At 36.4% G+C, this 16,899-nt stretch overlaps 1 protein-coding gene across 12 annotated transcripts in view; it reads right to left on the bottom strand.

The window, feature by feature from the left end:
* Positions 1–230: 230 nt before the first annotated feature.
* Positions 231–16,899, bottom strand: part of tp63 (tumor protein p63) — a 46,305-nt gene continuing 29,636 nt past the window's right edge. For 2 of the 12 annotated variants that reach the window (XM_056246342.1, XM_056246349.1), the window contains 10 exons: positions 10,796–10,982; positions 10,586–10,701; positions 10,042–10,151; positions 9,800–9,936; positions 9,005–9,087; positions 8,039–8,163; positions 3,774–3,916; positions 1,987–2,137; positions 1,790–1,883; positions 231–1,609 (listed from right to left, as the gene is read on the bottom strand). In XM_056246342.1, coding sequence (XP_056102317.1) covers positions 1,307–1,609; positions 1,790–1,883; positions 1,987–2,137; positions 3,774–3,916; positions 8,039–8,163; positions 9,005–9,087; positions 9,800–9,936; positions 10,042–10,151; positions 10,586–10,701; positions 10,796–10,982 — 1,449 coding nt within the window. In that variant the 3' untranslated portion in view covers positions 231–1,306. Of the gene's footprint in view, positions 1,610–1,789; positions 1,884–1,967; positions 2,174–3,773; positions 3,917–4,768; positions 5,936–8,038; positions 8,164–9,004; positions 9,088–9,799; positions 9,937–10,041; positions 10,152–10,585; positions 10,702–10,795; positions 10,983–16,899 lie in introns of those variants that run through there. The other 10 variants (XM_056246340.1, XM_056246345.1, XM_056246341.1 and 7 more) reach the window with 7 other exon arrangements.

The following is a 16,899-nucleotide window of genomic DNA, read 5'->3' as shown; positions in this document are numbered from 1 at the left end:
ATTAAGTCTTAAATGAGAATAAGATTCTTAAAATGACCTGTAAATTAAGATGTTCATAGGATTATCCCCAATGCTCAACTTTCCAACCTTTGTTTATTGTCTGTTAAAACCACAGAATGCTATTGATAATATCTCCTGTTTAAATAAATCAAAATGAGGTCCACCATGTCTGACTTCTATTTGAATGAAACCTGTTTAATTGATTTAATTATTGAAAAAAAAAAACAATGTTAAATGATATTTGTTTTATTTTTGGTTTATATCAAAATAAGTACATTGCAACATATTTACAATATTTCCTTAATAGTTTGATAAAGAATTGTTTACTCAGTTGTCAAATAAAAGTGAAAAAAAAAAAACAAACTGTACAATATTGCCACAAACAGGCTAACAACGAGTATCACGTGATTTGGAAAACTAGTTTAAAAAAAATACTGAAGCCACATTGCATTGACAATGTACAAACACATTGGCCAATGAACCAATAAAAATCACTTTTATACTTTACGGGCCAGTAAACAGCAGTTCAAGCAATTCAATTCAATACTTACACACTGCAATTCTAGTATTGGAGTGTTTGCGACTCACAAATAAAAGATACAAAGGGTTTACAGTATTACATAGAAGAGGCTACATGACAACATCAGTCTTACACCACAAATAAAAATAGACGAATAACACTTTCTGCGAGAATAGAGAACCATGTGCGATTCGAAATACATACAATCAAAACTGACAAACGTCAGCCTTTTAAAAATGACTTTGTTCAACCGCAAGGAATTCTCAACAATGGTTACAATTAACACTAAAGCTCCTGCTGGGAGGAAAATGTTTGTTTTGGTTTTTTATACAAAAAAAAGAAAAGAACAATAACGTAGAAATATACCATTGGCCATTTAAAAAGAAGGAAAGAAACCCCAAACGTTCAGTGTGTATTTTATGAGTAGTAACAACAGCATTTCTTAAGTGCTTCGTCTCAAGAAACAGTAAACATGACAAAACAATCTAGCAAAGCACCATTTCCCCTCAGCCACAGCTGCTTGCGTTCAATAAAGGGGCTTGAAATGACAACCAGAGCTAAATCCACCAGAAGATAATGAAACCATAAAGGACTTTAAGTGCATTTTATCTGCCCATTTAAGTGTAAGTGAACTAGACTATGAGGCTCACAGTTTTTTTAATCATCACTTGCTTAGGAAAACTGTGAAACGATCTGGACCAACACCAAGTGTGTTAATATGAAACCGAGTGTGTGTGTGTGTGTACAGTAAATGTACACTGTTGCCGTTGTATGCATGTATAGTGTTCATTCGCCCTCCTCCTTGATGCGCTGTTGCTTGTTGCGACGGGAATCGGGAGCCAGGTCAAAGGAGAAATCGGTCCAGTCATCCCGCGGAGGGAAGGAAATGGTCTGACGGAGAGTGAAGCGCACCGCATCGATTACGCGCTCGCCTCTGGCTTCGGTGGAGCCCACGCTAACAGTGGATGTCCCGCTAGAGGTGCGCAAGATGTGGGGAGGTGGAGAAAACTCCATGGTCTGCCGGTACTCCATGATTCCTTTCCAAATGATGTGCTGGAATTCTGTGGGGATCTTCAGCCTGGACAAGTCCTGTGGATGGAAATACCACAGAGCTCATGAATACAGCAGCCACTGCTCTGATCTCTCCGAATCCTGACATTTCCAGTGCTATAGTTCCATGTTGAACAATTCTAGGCGATGTTATCTTGAACAGGCACCTGACAAATAGACACAAAAGAAACACACTAAGGAGAAAGGCAAATTCCTCACCTCCAAGTTGTAGTTGTCAATCTGGTAGATATTGGTCAGTCCTTGGGCTGTGAAATAGTCCAAACAGGCTGAACAGCCCAGCCTCAACAGGAAACTGCAATTGACATATTAAGCTTGTAAACAGTACTACAATAACGCCATTTCCCTTTCACGTATGTGCCATTTTAGAGAGACTTACTGCGAGTGTATTTGTGTACCTGGAAATACTGTTGTCCATTGGGTAGGGTGGCGGAGGTGTGCAGTGAGAGGAGGGCACCATTTGTAACTGAGACTGCAGGGGGTTGGTGGGGCTCAGGCCACTCATGTCTGTGTTCATGGGAACAGGGCCGCCCATCATCGGAGGGGTCACTGAAGGGAGGGGAAAGTGTTGAGACTGTAATAAACCTCAAAAAAAGGGAAATAAAATAACACTTTACAATAAGGTTCAATGTGTTAACATCAGTTAATGCATTAGGTATCACCAACAAACAATGAAAAATACTTTTACAGCATAATCATTTCTGCACATACTAACACAATTGTGACATTTAAAGTTGTAAATTAACATGAATATATAATCAACAAACATGAATTACCAATGAACAATAATTCATTAAAAAGCACACCCTCAAAAGCTTGGAATCATAACGATTTTCATGACGAAGTCTCAGTAAAAAAATGAATATTGTGAAATATTACATTTGCAAAGAACATTAATATATATTTTTTATTTTAATATCTTTCAACATCATTAATTTAGTGTCACATGATCCTTCAGAAATCATTCTAATATGTGGATTTGATGCTCAAGAAACATTTCATATTACCATTTCTTATTTTTTTGCTGGAAACCATGATACGCTACCATACAAACAGAAATTAATACTTTTATTCAGCAAGGATGCATTACGTTGATTAAAAGATCTTATTTCAAAATAAATGCTGTTGTTTTGATCTGTTCATCAAAGAATCCTGAAAAAAATATTATTTTTCTCAGTAATAATGGTAACACTTTACAATAAGGTTCCTTAGTTAACATGAACTAAGAATGAACAATACTTCTTCAGCATTTATTAATCTTAGTTAATATTAATTTCAACCTTAAGCAATACGTTGCATTACTTGGGTGTATTTGTTAACATTAGTTAATGCACTCTGAACTAACATGAACAAACAATGAACAGCTGTATTTTTATTAACTAAAATGAACAAAGATTTATAAATACTGAAACAAATGTATTGCTCATTGTTAGTTCATGTTAGTTAATACATTAACTAATGTTAACTAATGAACCTTATTGTAAAGTGTTACCGTATAAACATTTCACAGTATTAATGATTTTTACTATATTTTTGATCAAATAAATGCAGCCTCTGTGAACATAAGAGTTATTAAATCCCAGACTGCACTATATGTACAATTGATTACATATAGTATAGGCCTATATATATATTTGTTGATTCATTGTTTGTTTGTGATACTAAATGCATTAACTAATGTTCACGATTTATTTAGAAATTTAGAATTTATTTAGAAAAGTGTTACCAATAAAAGAAAAGTATGTTATATTTCCTTGTCCCAAACCTAACCGCAATTATTTTAGCCTATATACTCTACATTAACACCCGAGGGCACCAAGTATGCATTAGGTGATTTTAGAAAACATGAAACCCGAGGCACACTTCACAATGCATATTTATCATGTATAAGTAAATTTTGACAGTGTGCCGAAGGGAAGGCGGATTGTCCCACAAAGATCTAGTTCAATTTTAAAAGGAAACTGTCTGTCAAAGTGACACTGAGAACTGAGAGTTTCTCAAGCCCAGACAGGATCTCCTTCACTGAGGAGGAAGGGTTTGGAGACACCTTCGCATGTAAAATTAACTTCCGAAATTGCTTTATATTGATTATAAGATCTTTTGCTAGTTCTAACATAATCTGATCCATTTGTAGATAGACTGTAAGCATCTATTCATTTGACTGATGATTAAATAGAGTCCTTACTGTCAGTTAGTCCTCCAGCCATGCTGGATGGGGTGAGTGTGTTACGCTGTTGGGGGTTGATGAGCTGACTGACTGATGGCAGCTTGTTCTTGCCGAGGGTGGGTGAGCTGGAACCGAAGTTGGGTTGAGGTGGCAGAGAGCTCCTGAGGGAGAAAGAAAGTACAGGTTCTGATACTGTCATTGGATATTTGCCTAAACTATAGTGGGCGTCCAAATGACCCATTACTGACCTCTTCGCATAGGCTTATTAAATGTGTGCTACCTTGTCATGATTAAATGTTTTGGACACTATGTGCAAAGTCTCTACCATGTTTTTTGTTGTTCTGCCATTCTCAGCAAAGAGGTATAAACATGTATACAAAAATCTATATATTCTGGTGTAGAGAAAAAAGATAATTGTTTTGGCTGACTTAACCCTTAAGGCCATATTACACAAATATGTCATGTAAATTAACAATATGAACAAAAGGGGAAAAAACTGATTTATTGACTCATATAAGACTCGTTTATTGTTCATTTACATGCCGTATTTGTGTAATATGGCCTTAAAGGGTTAAGTCAGCCCAACAAAACATCGTTTACTCTAATTTACTCTCCCACATATGATTTTGCTTTCTTTTCTGGAACATAAAAGGAGATATTTTTAGAGACGTCACTGAAAATCAGATTGGTTTGGTTTAATACATTCTTTAAAATATATATATTTTTAATATGTTCTTTAATATATATAAGAAAAAAAATTCATACAGATTTGGAGTGACAGTGACTAGAGTGAGTAAATGATTTTTGGGTGGTTTAACCCTTTAACTTGCATGCATATGTTGCTTTCTTTGTTCACATAATGTATAATAAAAACACTAAGTGTTTCAGTTCATTGATATTTTGAAATGCCCTGCTGACTGAAAGGCCCTGACAATTCAAGGAAAAAGAAGATTCAATGAGATAAAGGAGAAGAAACGAGATTAAAGAGGAAGTGTAGGGATAGGAACACAAAGTGTAGGGATAGGAACACAAAAGCAGAGAAGTTATTTATTGAATAGTAGTAACTGACAAAAGTGCAAGAGCCATTGAGAATACAACAACCATTAATTTCATATGAAACAACAAAAGGATCTGTCAACACTGTAGCATTCATTTACTTTTCTCTTAACTGCCATGTACATAGCAGGAAATACATTTTTCTTTAAAGAAAATGCACAAATAATCAAGACAAAACGCACAAAAAAAACTGCCCAGCAGTACACTTTACAAAACATGACCAGCATTATCAAAATTCAGTCATCAATAAAGTCTATCCCCCCACGTTTATAGACAACTCAATGAGTCCAGCTCCAATAATAAAATGAAGACAGAGGCAAAAACAAAAAGCTATTAAGATAAACCATCATCGAGAGCTTAAAGAAAAACTATGAGTCCCATAAAAAGGTGTGTGCTTGGTTCCTGGTCAGTTTCGACATTCAGGATTATTTAGAGAGATAGAAAGAAGAAAAATAGATGGAAAGAATAGAGAGAAAGAGAGAAATAAGGTGGTCAGCTGACAAGTTGCTATACTGTTTCTGTGCAATGGGTTTCTGTGCAATACCAGCAGATCATAGTAAATGCTGAGGCAACAAGCCGCCTCAGTCACAAGGGCCCTTTAAGAAACATCAAACACGGAAAATGAAATGTTTTAAGAAACTTTAGACACTTCAGATTATTGAACAACAATACTAATGCAACTAAATCTGAGTGTAGGTTGAGTGTAAGCAAATTTAACACACAAACGGATCATTTCAATTGATAAACAAGCGCCATAGTCTGGATAATACACTTTGGAGGGGCAAAATCATGCAATGGACTTTCCACAAATATCTAAACCGACTTCACTTGAGAGCTCACATTTAGAACGAGGTCTTCAGGTGGTAGAAAACAAAATCCTGTGTTCAACCTATTTGTGGCATGTAAAAAGTCTAAGAGTTACCACAGTTGACACTTTGGAGAAGCACAAGGAGCCCCTAGAGGGGTAGAGGATGAGATGAAGAAGAGATGGAGATAGATGAGCGAAGGATGCTCTGAGGGAGGAGGAGGAGGAATGGGATTCCTATTTTCAGGAAGCACTGAAGCGCCTCTTCTGCTCACCTATTGGGTCCAGAAGCTCAGAGCGCAAACGGGCCCTTATCAGACTGTAGAAAAGAACCAAAGATAGACAGTGAGAAATAGAAAGACAGGAAAATGCAGGAAGATGTGAGGAGAGAAGAGAGAAAAAGAGGTGGAGGAATAACACAATGTCAGGAAAAATGAAAAAGATGACACCATTTAAACACCATTTATTACACTGTATCATGAAATAAAAGAAAAGAAAGAGAGAGACCACAGTGATGAGCAGTTGATGATGGGTAAATCAAACTGGAATTATATAATAATATATTAAGTTTTAAAAATATAGACTATTAGCCTAAAAGAAATGGGATACAATGTAAACATGCATCTACAAATCTTAAAAGCCTCATTCATGTATATAAAACTACATTATGTGATTTAAAGGTGCTAAAAGATATGTCAACCAAAAAAAAAAAAAAAGGCTCAAACTATGTTTAAATATTTGATATTAGGATCTGATTTTTTTTCTTCATATTTTAGCATGCGCACAATCGTTCCACAAGATGGCAGTAAGTTGCAACTATGGAAGTAATTCTGAGACAGTGAGAAAGAACAAGAAGGAAATCAACAAAATAAAACGACCAACCCACTGAATCTATGACAGAAGGAGCTTTATTTAAAACAGAGAAAAAAAAGATATATATATATATATATATATAGTTAGAAAAACAGATTTATGAAACAAGAGGGAATTAACAGCATGCAGAGAAAGCTGAAAATGATCAAACCACACTTGTGCCAGGAAATGTTACTGTAAATAAACTATCTACCTATAGGGATGCATTCGATGTGTACTGCATTAACAGGCTACTCAAAATATAGTTTTGGAGAGTCAAACGATGCACATTTCACAGCCTGTGTGCTCTTTCCTTGTTCTTGTACATAGGGGACAAATACCCTATAATCACCAGCCTTTCTTTCACATATTCTCACACTAGAGCTGTTTGAGCAGTTTACAGTTCTAAAACTCAGTAGAGAATTAGCCTTTTTAAGCCATTGGTTCCCTTTGGAATATCTGTGGGTTTTTAGTATGGCTGTTTCTTAAAAGTAAATGTGTTCTGTGGTTAATATTAAAGGATTTTGTCCTACAATATAGAATTGCCAAAAATATCTGAGATTATGTAACCAAATCTTTATTTTACTCATAAATCGAGAAAAAAAAAGGCTATTCTGAAAACCCATTAGAACTTCCCTAGGGAATCCATGGCGAATCCAGTTGACCTACAAACTGACGTCACTGAACAGCTCAGTTGGGTGTGGATGGTTTAAACGGTCTTAAGGAAATTTACAGGAAGACAATCGTTGACATTTAAATTCTTATTGTCAGACATCAGTTGGTTTGTTAATGAGAGAAGCTGTCAAAAGCATTTCACATGTCTCTCCCTCCAGCTCTGTTGGGCACTATTACAGCAGATACAGAATGTGCTTCTGAGGAAACTGTGCTAAAGGTTAAGGGCAGACTAAATATGCATTTACCATGAAGACCAATACAAATGTGCCTGCAGAGTATAAACTTGTTTCTGTGGAAATCTTAACAGCATACAGTGACAAAATCAGAATAAATCAGAGCAAGGTACACCCTTAATATGAAGCCAAGCAGAATGCAAACCATAGCTAATATTATGTGAATTGCTGACCATAACAGCAGGGTTTGATTAAGAGCTTTTAACAACATCATCAGTGATGCACAACACAAATCTCATGCAGATGCAATCCAAACGCATACATTCATGCTGTAACCAAGATTATATTATCAGTGTGAGAGAATTAAACTGCCATGTTCAAGTGTTTGCACTCTAGAAGCCCTCATAAGAGGTGGAAATTAATGGCTGATCAAAAAAAGTGAAATTGCAAAGTCAGTTCACAGTTCGTTAATGAGCAATCACAAACGTTGAAAGAAAGCAGGTTGATCAAGTTATTAAAACACACTGCCACAAATATAAATCTGTGGGTGGACCTTGCTAGCACTGTGTAGTACTTGCCTATAGTTTTGTGTGGCTAGTCACATTATAAAAAATTATGAACTGAGGATCAATTCCCCATTTTATTGTTTTTCTCAATTTTCCAATGAGGCAGAATCACCCCCATTTTATTAGGGAATCTTTCTGCATGTGTAAGGTACTCACTGTTTCTGCAGTAGGTTCTGCTGTTGCTGTCTGTATGACTCAATAGTGTGCTGAGGGAGGAACTGCATGAGTTCCAAAGACTCTTTGATTTTCACCAAAATCTCATAGATTTCACGGCCTTTAATCTGAAGCACAGAGAGGAAGAGGGGAGGGATAAGTCTGGATGTCAGACTCTTACATTATGCTTACATTATTTTTTCTTTATTATTTATTATCTTTTCAGTACCAAATATGTCTGTAACACTTTATGAAGTATGACTTTAACAGGTTTTAATGCATTGTAAAGGTATTCATAATTAATTTATTAATCTAAATGATGAATTATGAATTAATCTAATAATTTATGAATACACTATTGTTCATATGCATTTTAAAATATGTAACATACTTAAAAAAATACTACTAAAAAAAATATATATATATAGAATGTGTAGAAATGATCAATAACCTAGATTAATACATGCTGTAAAATTACTATTCATTGCTACTTGATTGATAGTATACCTAATTACTAATATTTACAAAAATATAATATTTACAAATTATCAATGATCTGTTCATAAGTTATTGTTAATTGTTATCATAACAGTTATAAACATTATTATAATTACATTTTCACAGTTAAAAAGTAGCACATTATACCACAAGGTAACATGTAGTTTGGTGTTTTTAATGGGTTATATAACATAAATAAAACAAATGCATTATATAAGCAGGCTTCATAGAAAGTTTTAACAACTCTTCCTCATCGAGTAAGAGACCGTTCATTTAGGACCAATTGTGGTGGACATTCAAAGATGTCCACCTAGTGTATGTTAACATTGAAAAATAATAATAATACAAATAAAACTGTATAAACTGATGCAAGAATAAGTCCTGTGTGAACTAAGTCTTATATTTTATTTAAAATAAATAACCGAAAATCTAATGCTGGAATATTGCAGCAGACAAAGCAGAGATACTCACAGGCAGACAAAACACTTCCTCATCGGTGGATCTTCGCTTCTTGATGGAGGGGTGCTGAGACAGGTGAGAGGCCTGGCGGAAAGCTGTGGAAGACAGAGATAGAGGAAGTGAAACAGCAGCAAAAGAAGATCTGCAAGCACAAGATGCAGAGCAAAAGCACAGAACAGGAGGAAAAGTTGCAGTGTTGTGTGTGTGTGTGTGTGTGTTTGTTTGTTCAAGAGGACATGCAGTATCTATTAGGCCGTGAGACAGAGGGTTGATTGGTACCATTTTGAGGGATTAAACCGCATGGTGATTTTTGTGTAGGTATATGACCCTGTATTTGAAAAATGTGTGATAGCATTAGATTCAAGGTAGTTTTTGGTTAAGGAGGAGGACGATTTTCAAACATATGTCAAGAAAAAGGATAAATTAATTTATCTTTAAATAAATTTTAAAATTTTATAATAAAAAAATTATAATTTTTTTCCATACATTTTTAAAATTATAAAAGGATACATTTTTCTCTCTTGTAGTCACTGAACACCTTACCTTGAGGTAGGATGATATAAGTGTTGATTTCTAATGAAAGCTACCATGGCTTGGATGCTATCACACATTTTCCAACACTAGAGATGTGTACCTTCATGAAAATCAAAAAGAAATTGAATCCCTCAAAATGGTACCGGTAGCCCAAATTTGGGGTCCCGTCTCATGGCCTATATAGAGGTGAGGACGACCTAGGAGTAAGAAACATGCAATGCAAATGTATTTGTGTTAGATGAAGTCCAGTCACCAGCCCCCAGCACTACTTACGGCGTTTCATACCCTCACTGCTCTTTGTGCCGTCGCTGACATGCTGTTTGCGGATGCTGTCTTCGTCAGCTTTGCGGTCACGTCCAGGACACGCGCAGATACGAGCCTCAAAACACCGTCGGCCCAAAACCTGACCACTGGAGAGACCAATGAAGAAATGTATGCATGTTTCCATATTTTGTTCTTCACAAATTAGTGCTATTTCATTCACTACAATCCAATGCGTTTTGAAATCGTCTTACTCTCTGGATTCCAAAGTGACGATGATAAGAATAGGCCGTCTGTTCATTCCGCCAACACAGCTGGAGTTACACATGAAATTGTACAGGATGGTTGTGAACTCTGTGCCCACCTGTTAATGGGGAACAACCATGTCATACACCACACAGTTGTTCATTGCTGTAAATTAACATCTGTTAGGAATGATTTCAGGTGTGCAGGGTATGTAGGGAGAGCCAGGTTCACTGAGCAGTGTGTGTGTACCTTGTAAGCCCTATGTTATGAGTACCAAATGTCCCCACAAGGAAAACAGCTTATAAACCATACTAAGTGATTTTTTTTTTTAAATGTAAAAATGCTGAAAGTGTTCTGTGATGGGTAGGTTTAGGGGATAGATTATACAGTTTGTAGAGTATAGAAATCATTACGCATATGGAATGTCCTCATAATGATAGGAATACCTGTGTGTGTGTGTGTGTGTGTGTGTGTGTGTGTGTGTGTGTGTGTGTGTGTGTGTGTGTGTGTGTGTGTGTGTGTGTGTGTGTGTGTGTGTGTGTGTGTGTGTACCTGAGGGGGCTCGTAAGGCACCAGTACACTCTGACGCCCAGTAATGGAATCTTCCATGTATTGAGCATGACTGTTCCCCTCAACCCTAATCAGGTGACTGGGTGGGGCTATTTGGCCTAATGAACACAAAAGTCAATCGATTATATCACCAAGCGGAAGATTAAAAACACAATCGCATTTCTTGAGTACAAATTTAGAAGAGTGACATACCGTCATTGAACTCTCGGCTCAGTTCATGGTTCGGGCATCGTTTGACCACCTCAGTAACATGCTCAGCTTTCTTATAGACAGGCATGGCCCGTATAACTGCACCCTGAGGTGGATTGGTAAGGACCTTGATTTGAATGGGACAGGTTTTGGCAATCTGACAGTACAGCTTCTTCAGCTCTGTGGAGTACTAAAGAAAAGACAGAAGAGTTTGGTTAGCAACTGCCATTAAAACAACCAAAAATTACTTTATGTATCAGTAATATCACTGCACTCCTATTTTAACAATATAAGCACATTTTAATCAGTATTACTAAAATGTTGCAAATCTTTTGTAAAATGTTCATGTAAAGAAAGTCTTTCTCTTAAACAGCCAATGCAGAGATAAAACAGCTGCAGTTTGGCAACCCTTTAGAGGAATAAGCACCATATATAACTGTCTTTAAAGGGAATAGCAGCTGGTATTCGGCGGCAGGACTTCTGGTTCTGTCCTACAGCTGTCATGGGTTAAGATATACCTGTGTTTAACAAAGCACACTAAGATATGCTTTCTAATCCACCTGAAGCATAAATTATCTATGAAGATGTCAGGAACCATTTTGTTGCAGAAATCTGATGTAAAAATTATTACCCTGATGTGATAATATTTCTGTTGTTGAGCAATGCAAAGCTTAAATCATAAATGCCCTTAATAGGTCTTGTTCATACAGAACGAATTTAGTCTAAAACAGCGGTTCTCCACTCGTTTTAGTACTCGAATAATTTGAATAAAAATATAAATAAAAAATAAAAAAATAGATCAAATTAAATAACATTCCAGAAGTTTAGCTGTGATTTAAATAGTTTTAGCTTGTTTGTCATATTTTAAAACATTTTAAGTCATAATCAGGACCCCTTGGAAGTTTGCTTGAGGCCCCCTGGTTAAGAACCAATGGTCTAATTCGTTAATAGGCTTGACATATCAATATGTTTTGAAAACTTTATATTTTTGACACTACATTGCACTTATTATTTCAGATGCATTTTTTAAAAGACTACAGTTAAAAAAAAATAAAGTATATATTATGTATAAATTTCAACCGGCCAAAGTGTCTAGTAGGAGTGACTCCCACTGCTAAAATCCACCCGCATTTGGTGGGTTGGTGGGTGTTAATAATGTCAAGCCCTGATTATACTATTCTTATATAAATTGTCATGTTCAAATCAACAATTTACGTAATAATGGCTTTTTACATTAATTAGAGTTTCATTAATTAGGTTTATTGTTTCTAAATGCATGAAAACAAACAGCTACTGTCCACATCATTATTAGATATAAATCTTAAGAGGTAATCACAACTGTATTTCCCAACATCCTCTTCATCACTGATGACAGATTGATGTTCTGGGTGTCACTGACCACAAAAATCACAATTGCATCACACAGTGTGCTTGAATCATCCGCATCACCACAGGCTAAAACTCAGGTGTTACTCATACTTACAGCATCATCAAGTGTTTAAGATACTCTCTTACCACACACACCAGGTCAAAAAGAAAGATCTACGTGATGAAACAGTCTCACAAAGTGTGACCGCCAACATTGTGACAACTGCAAATCACCCCTCAGCCACCATCAATGTTGCAAAATCTAATGGTATGCCATTGATTTTGTATTGTAGATGGCTGGTTGCACATCACTTCTTTTTCAAGAAAAATAGCACAGACCATAATTTTCTTTGCAGCTTTGAAATGAATTCTTGTGCTGAAAGCAGCGTATCAAGTACATGGAAAATAACTGTGAAGAAAACTTTCCTGTCAAGTTCATTTGAAAAGGTGAAGATGATGAAGAAAGAAAGAAAAAAGGGCTGTGAACGTTGCCCGGGGCTGTTCTGAAGAACAATGTTACATTAAATTCCATCTCTATTAACTTTTGATATGAAGTGTTCCAATGAGAGGAGCCCGTCCCAACACCTGCTTGTGAGCTTTCAGAGTATTACACAATCTTGACAAGAACAAACACACACACAAATCCTGGCCATTTCCTGAAGGAATTGGTAGAACAAACTGGATGATGTAGGGGGGGAAAAAAACACCATTAAAAGAAAAGAAAAGAATAATCCATGATGAATTTGCCTCCCCATACGGCCTATGATTTTACTGATACAATAAGATCACAGTAAAGGATACAAGATGCTTTAACAGCATTTACTAATCTAGAATAATGGTAATTTCTACATAACAGGTTTAATAAACATTCATAAATAAACATTATTTAATTCACAAATTAACATTAAACATTATGAATTAATAAAAGCATATTAACATTTTAAACTGTTTAATGTTTAATGCAGATTTTTAAAATAGATTAATAAATTGCTCAACATATATCATCATTATAATTTATATTATGCTGTACAAAAAAAAATCATTGTTAGTTTATGACTTATTTCATTAACTGCATCTTTTTTGACAAATTTTATGTCAGCAACATTGTGCAGTCTATATTTTCGGCTCCCTGACTTGTCATATCACTTGCATTAGCTGATGATGTCTTCATCCGAAAGTCAACAGCATAACAGCACCTTCACTCATCATCTGCACTCTCAGAACTGACTTGACCCATTTTAGCTCTGACTAAATTAGCACCAGGGTGCTTTCACCGAGGGATGATGGAGGTGTTTTGTGCGTGAACTGAACGCACTATTTGAAAGGTGTTCTATAAAAGAAAGATAAATAACTGTAATTGCCCCTCTGCTCCCAACTTGATATGCCCTGTACGCTCCTGTCATTCATTTAAATGAGGTGGGAAGGGGAAGGGGAGAGGGAAGATCCTCTAGGACCAATGAATGTAGACATGAATGCCAGAGGGTCAGTCACACAGAGGCCCAGCAAAAAAGCCAGAGACAGATATAAATGACATACTGACAACAAACACCGTTCTTACATATTTTGCAACATCGTAGACTTCAACCTACAAAACTTACCACACAAACAAAGCAGTTGATATACCAATTCTAGCCCTAAAGCAACAAATTTTTTCAGAACGCAAACATGTGTGGAGGCTCCCGTGTTTGCTTAGGGCCAAATGAGCCGCTTCTGACAGGGAAAAACACACACATAAAACACACACACATACACAAAGGGTGGGGCCACACAGTGATCTGATGAATTGGAGGCATTGGCTGTTTTACAGGGAGGGGCACAGTGGTGTTAACATGTAATTATGTCCCAGTCATGGGCTACAATGGGAATTACACAGCTTGGGAATGGAACAAAAAGGTTAGAGGAACTGCTTGAACAGAAAAGGAGCTTCATAACATTTTACAAAAAGATTAAAATTGTCAACATTAGTTATAATGAATAATATTTTTTTAATGCATTTATAGGTTAATGTTCATTTATAAACATATTATTGTTTATTGTTATTTCATGATCATTCATACATTTTATGTTAAATATATACAATGTTAAAATATATCTGTTGTTTCGTTATTATTTATAAACTATTAAAGTATTTATTGATATTTTGATTTAACCTAATTTTCAGTTTTCTTTTTAGTTTACGTTTAAGTAAAATTGTTATGTGCTTTTGTCTTTTTTATTAGTTTTTTTTTAAAATAATTTTAGTTAGCTTTAATTTTAGTACTTCAACTTCAACTTATTTATTTCAAGGCAAAATTTCTAAATTTCAGTTTTACATCTATTGATGTTTTAATTTATTTCAGTTTTTATAAATTTGTAATAGTTTTATTTTTATTGAACAATAACAACACTGATGTATAAGTATACTTATAAATGAACATTAATCAAGATAAATAAATGTAGTAAAAAGTACATTGTTGTTAGGTCATCATGACCCCCTTAATGCATTTACAAATGTTAACAAATTGAGCCTTATTGTAAAGTGCTACCCAGAATTCTACACTACAGTTGCAAGATGCTAAAAAACTGGTATGATATTTTAGTTCTTGCAGACCACTTCTGCAGTATATCAGCTGACAATCAGCCTAAAGGAAACATGTAGAATCTGCTCAAGAGATTTTTACACATACAGAGATTTGTGTGCAAAACCACAATCACACATACAACAAACGCACACACATACAGTGCTGTACATGTTGTGACAGGTTTGCAGCTGTAGTGTGTGTGTGTTTGAGCAGAGCAGGGCTGCGGGCTAAGGCTGTATTCGTGTCTCAGCATGGCAGGGCGGGTTGGCCCAATGCTCTGGCGCCTCTGGTCTTGTCCCACCTCATACCTGACATGTACCATCACGCCTGTTGCTTCTTCCAAAACCTGTTTCATTGGGAAAGAAATAAAATTGTTGTTTCCCCCCCCATTTGGCACAGCAGGGAAAAATAATAAAAACACCTGTTTGGTGAGTTTGGAAAGCAAAACTTTTGCACAGCCTACACTCAAATCCTAATTAAACACAGAAAAATGCTAATCTGTTCAAAGGCAAATTGCACAGGACATTGCCCATTACCTGTGCTTAATATCTTTCATGCTAGAAATGTTGAGGGTAGAGTTCAAATTGCTCTTTATTCATTATGGCATGCTTTTTTACACTGAAATACATGGAAACAATTGTTTGGTGTGTTGCACGTTTGCAGGACTTAGTTGGTGAGCAGGAGGGATGCAGCCACGGTTTTGATTAGCAAATCAACAGCCATGCTGAAAACTTTGCATGGTGTTCACTGTTTATGCATATTTACTTCAACTGGTTTGAAAGCGAAAAACCAGACCTTTTGTGCACAAAAAGGATGAAGCCAAAGGTGCATATCGACATTTAAATGCAATTGGTTTTCAAACCAAAATCAGTAACTCTGTTTATAGTGCATTTGGAGGGAGATTGTTCTGCAAACTACCCTCATCATATTCATACTTTCTCGAGTGATGTAAACAAATGCCCCCAATGCTTCCTGGCACTAGCTAATGCCCTGTGATTAAATTATATGCTCTGGAAATGTGATCTTTCCCAGAAAACGTGTGACAAGCTTTGGTGTAATTATGCTGGATTTCCCCTAGTTTTGCTCAATGGTCCCCCTGAGTGCTGCCAAATTCTTTCCTCACAGCTACCTTTATTTCTTCTTTTGCTGAAAACGAAGGTGTTTGCATTTCTGTTCTCGATCAATTATGGTCTGAAGGTGTCGCACAAAAGGTGGGCTTTAAGGTCACGTCTAATAAGTAGATGCCGGGCCTTTTCAGAGAGATCCATTGTATCTCGGCTGCACGATAAAATGGAGATTATGAGCGTGCAAGTGAGCTAAAGCAGACGCGTCGCTATACTGGTGCTGACAGACTGATCTCTTCTTTGACTCAGTCCAGTTCTACCTCTTACGTGGTCTTTAAAAGCACAGGTAATCTTTCATTGTTTAAAAACACAAAACAACAAGAACAACAAATCTCTAAACAGAACCTGTCAGAGAAGTGTGCTTTTCCAGGTACGCCTTTCTTAGAAATCATTTCCCTATCATAAAAATCTTTTCAACCTCAGATTTTTTTTTTTTTTTTAAATAAACCTCTCCCTCCTTTTCTTCTTCCTCTGCTTGCTCTAGGTTTTAGGGCTTTACGTGGCAATGTCAGACGAGTCTTGACAAGCTCGTTGACACAAACAAGTCTCAGCTCCATCTCACGAGGCGTGGGACGGGCCTGCAGATGTTCCATGGACAAGTCGTATCTTGCCACCTTTCGCTGGAACACTCATCTCTTTGAACGCGTCTGTCCTCCCCCAACTTCTATCCTCGTTCTCATCTCCTTGTCCTGCGGCATTATGAGAGACGCAGTCGAAAAGCTTTACTCATTGAGCAGGGAACAGCCCCTTTGGCACTGTAGGGTTCAGGGGAAAGGCATGGAGTATTTACACGAGTATTACTGACCCATTCTTCTAATCCCTAGCTCGCTTCTTGAGACAACAACTCTAGTGGTCGCATTCCTTCGGTCATGCCGTTCTATACAGGTGAACCACTGGGCAAACAAAATCGTGCCCATACCGTTGGATGCATTGATAGGTTGACAGTAAAATGCAAATGGAGGCTTTGCTCTAAAGAACATCAAACAAAACGAACACCAGCCAAAAAAGTTAACTGAAAATGATTGAGGGGATGGGTTTCCTCTGAAAATTGAAA

This window comes from Rhinichthys klamathensis, unplaced genomic scaffold, assembly GCF_029890125.1.
Source record: "Rhinichthys klamathensis goyatoka isolate OS25496 unplaced genomic scaffold, OSU_Roscu_1.1 h1tg000036l_1, whole genome shotgun sequence".
Taxonomy (NCBI): domain Eukaryota; kingdom Metazoa; phylum Chordata; class Actinopteri; order Cypriniformes; family Leuciscidae; genus Rhinichthys; species Rhinichthys klamathensis.
The sequence above is the reverse complement of the archived record's forward strand: the minus strand, read 5'-3'. Positions and strand labels throughout refer to the sequence as shown.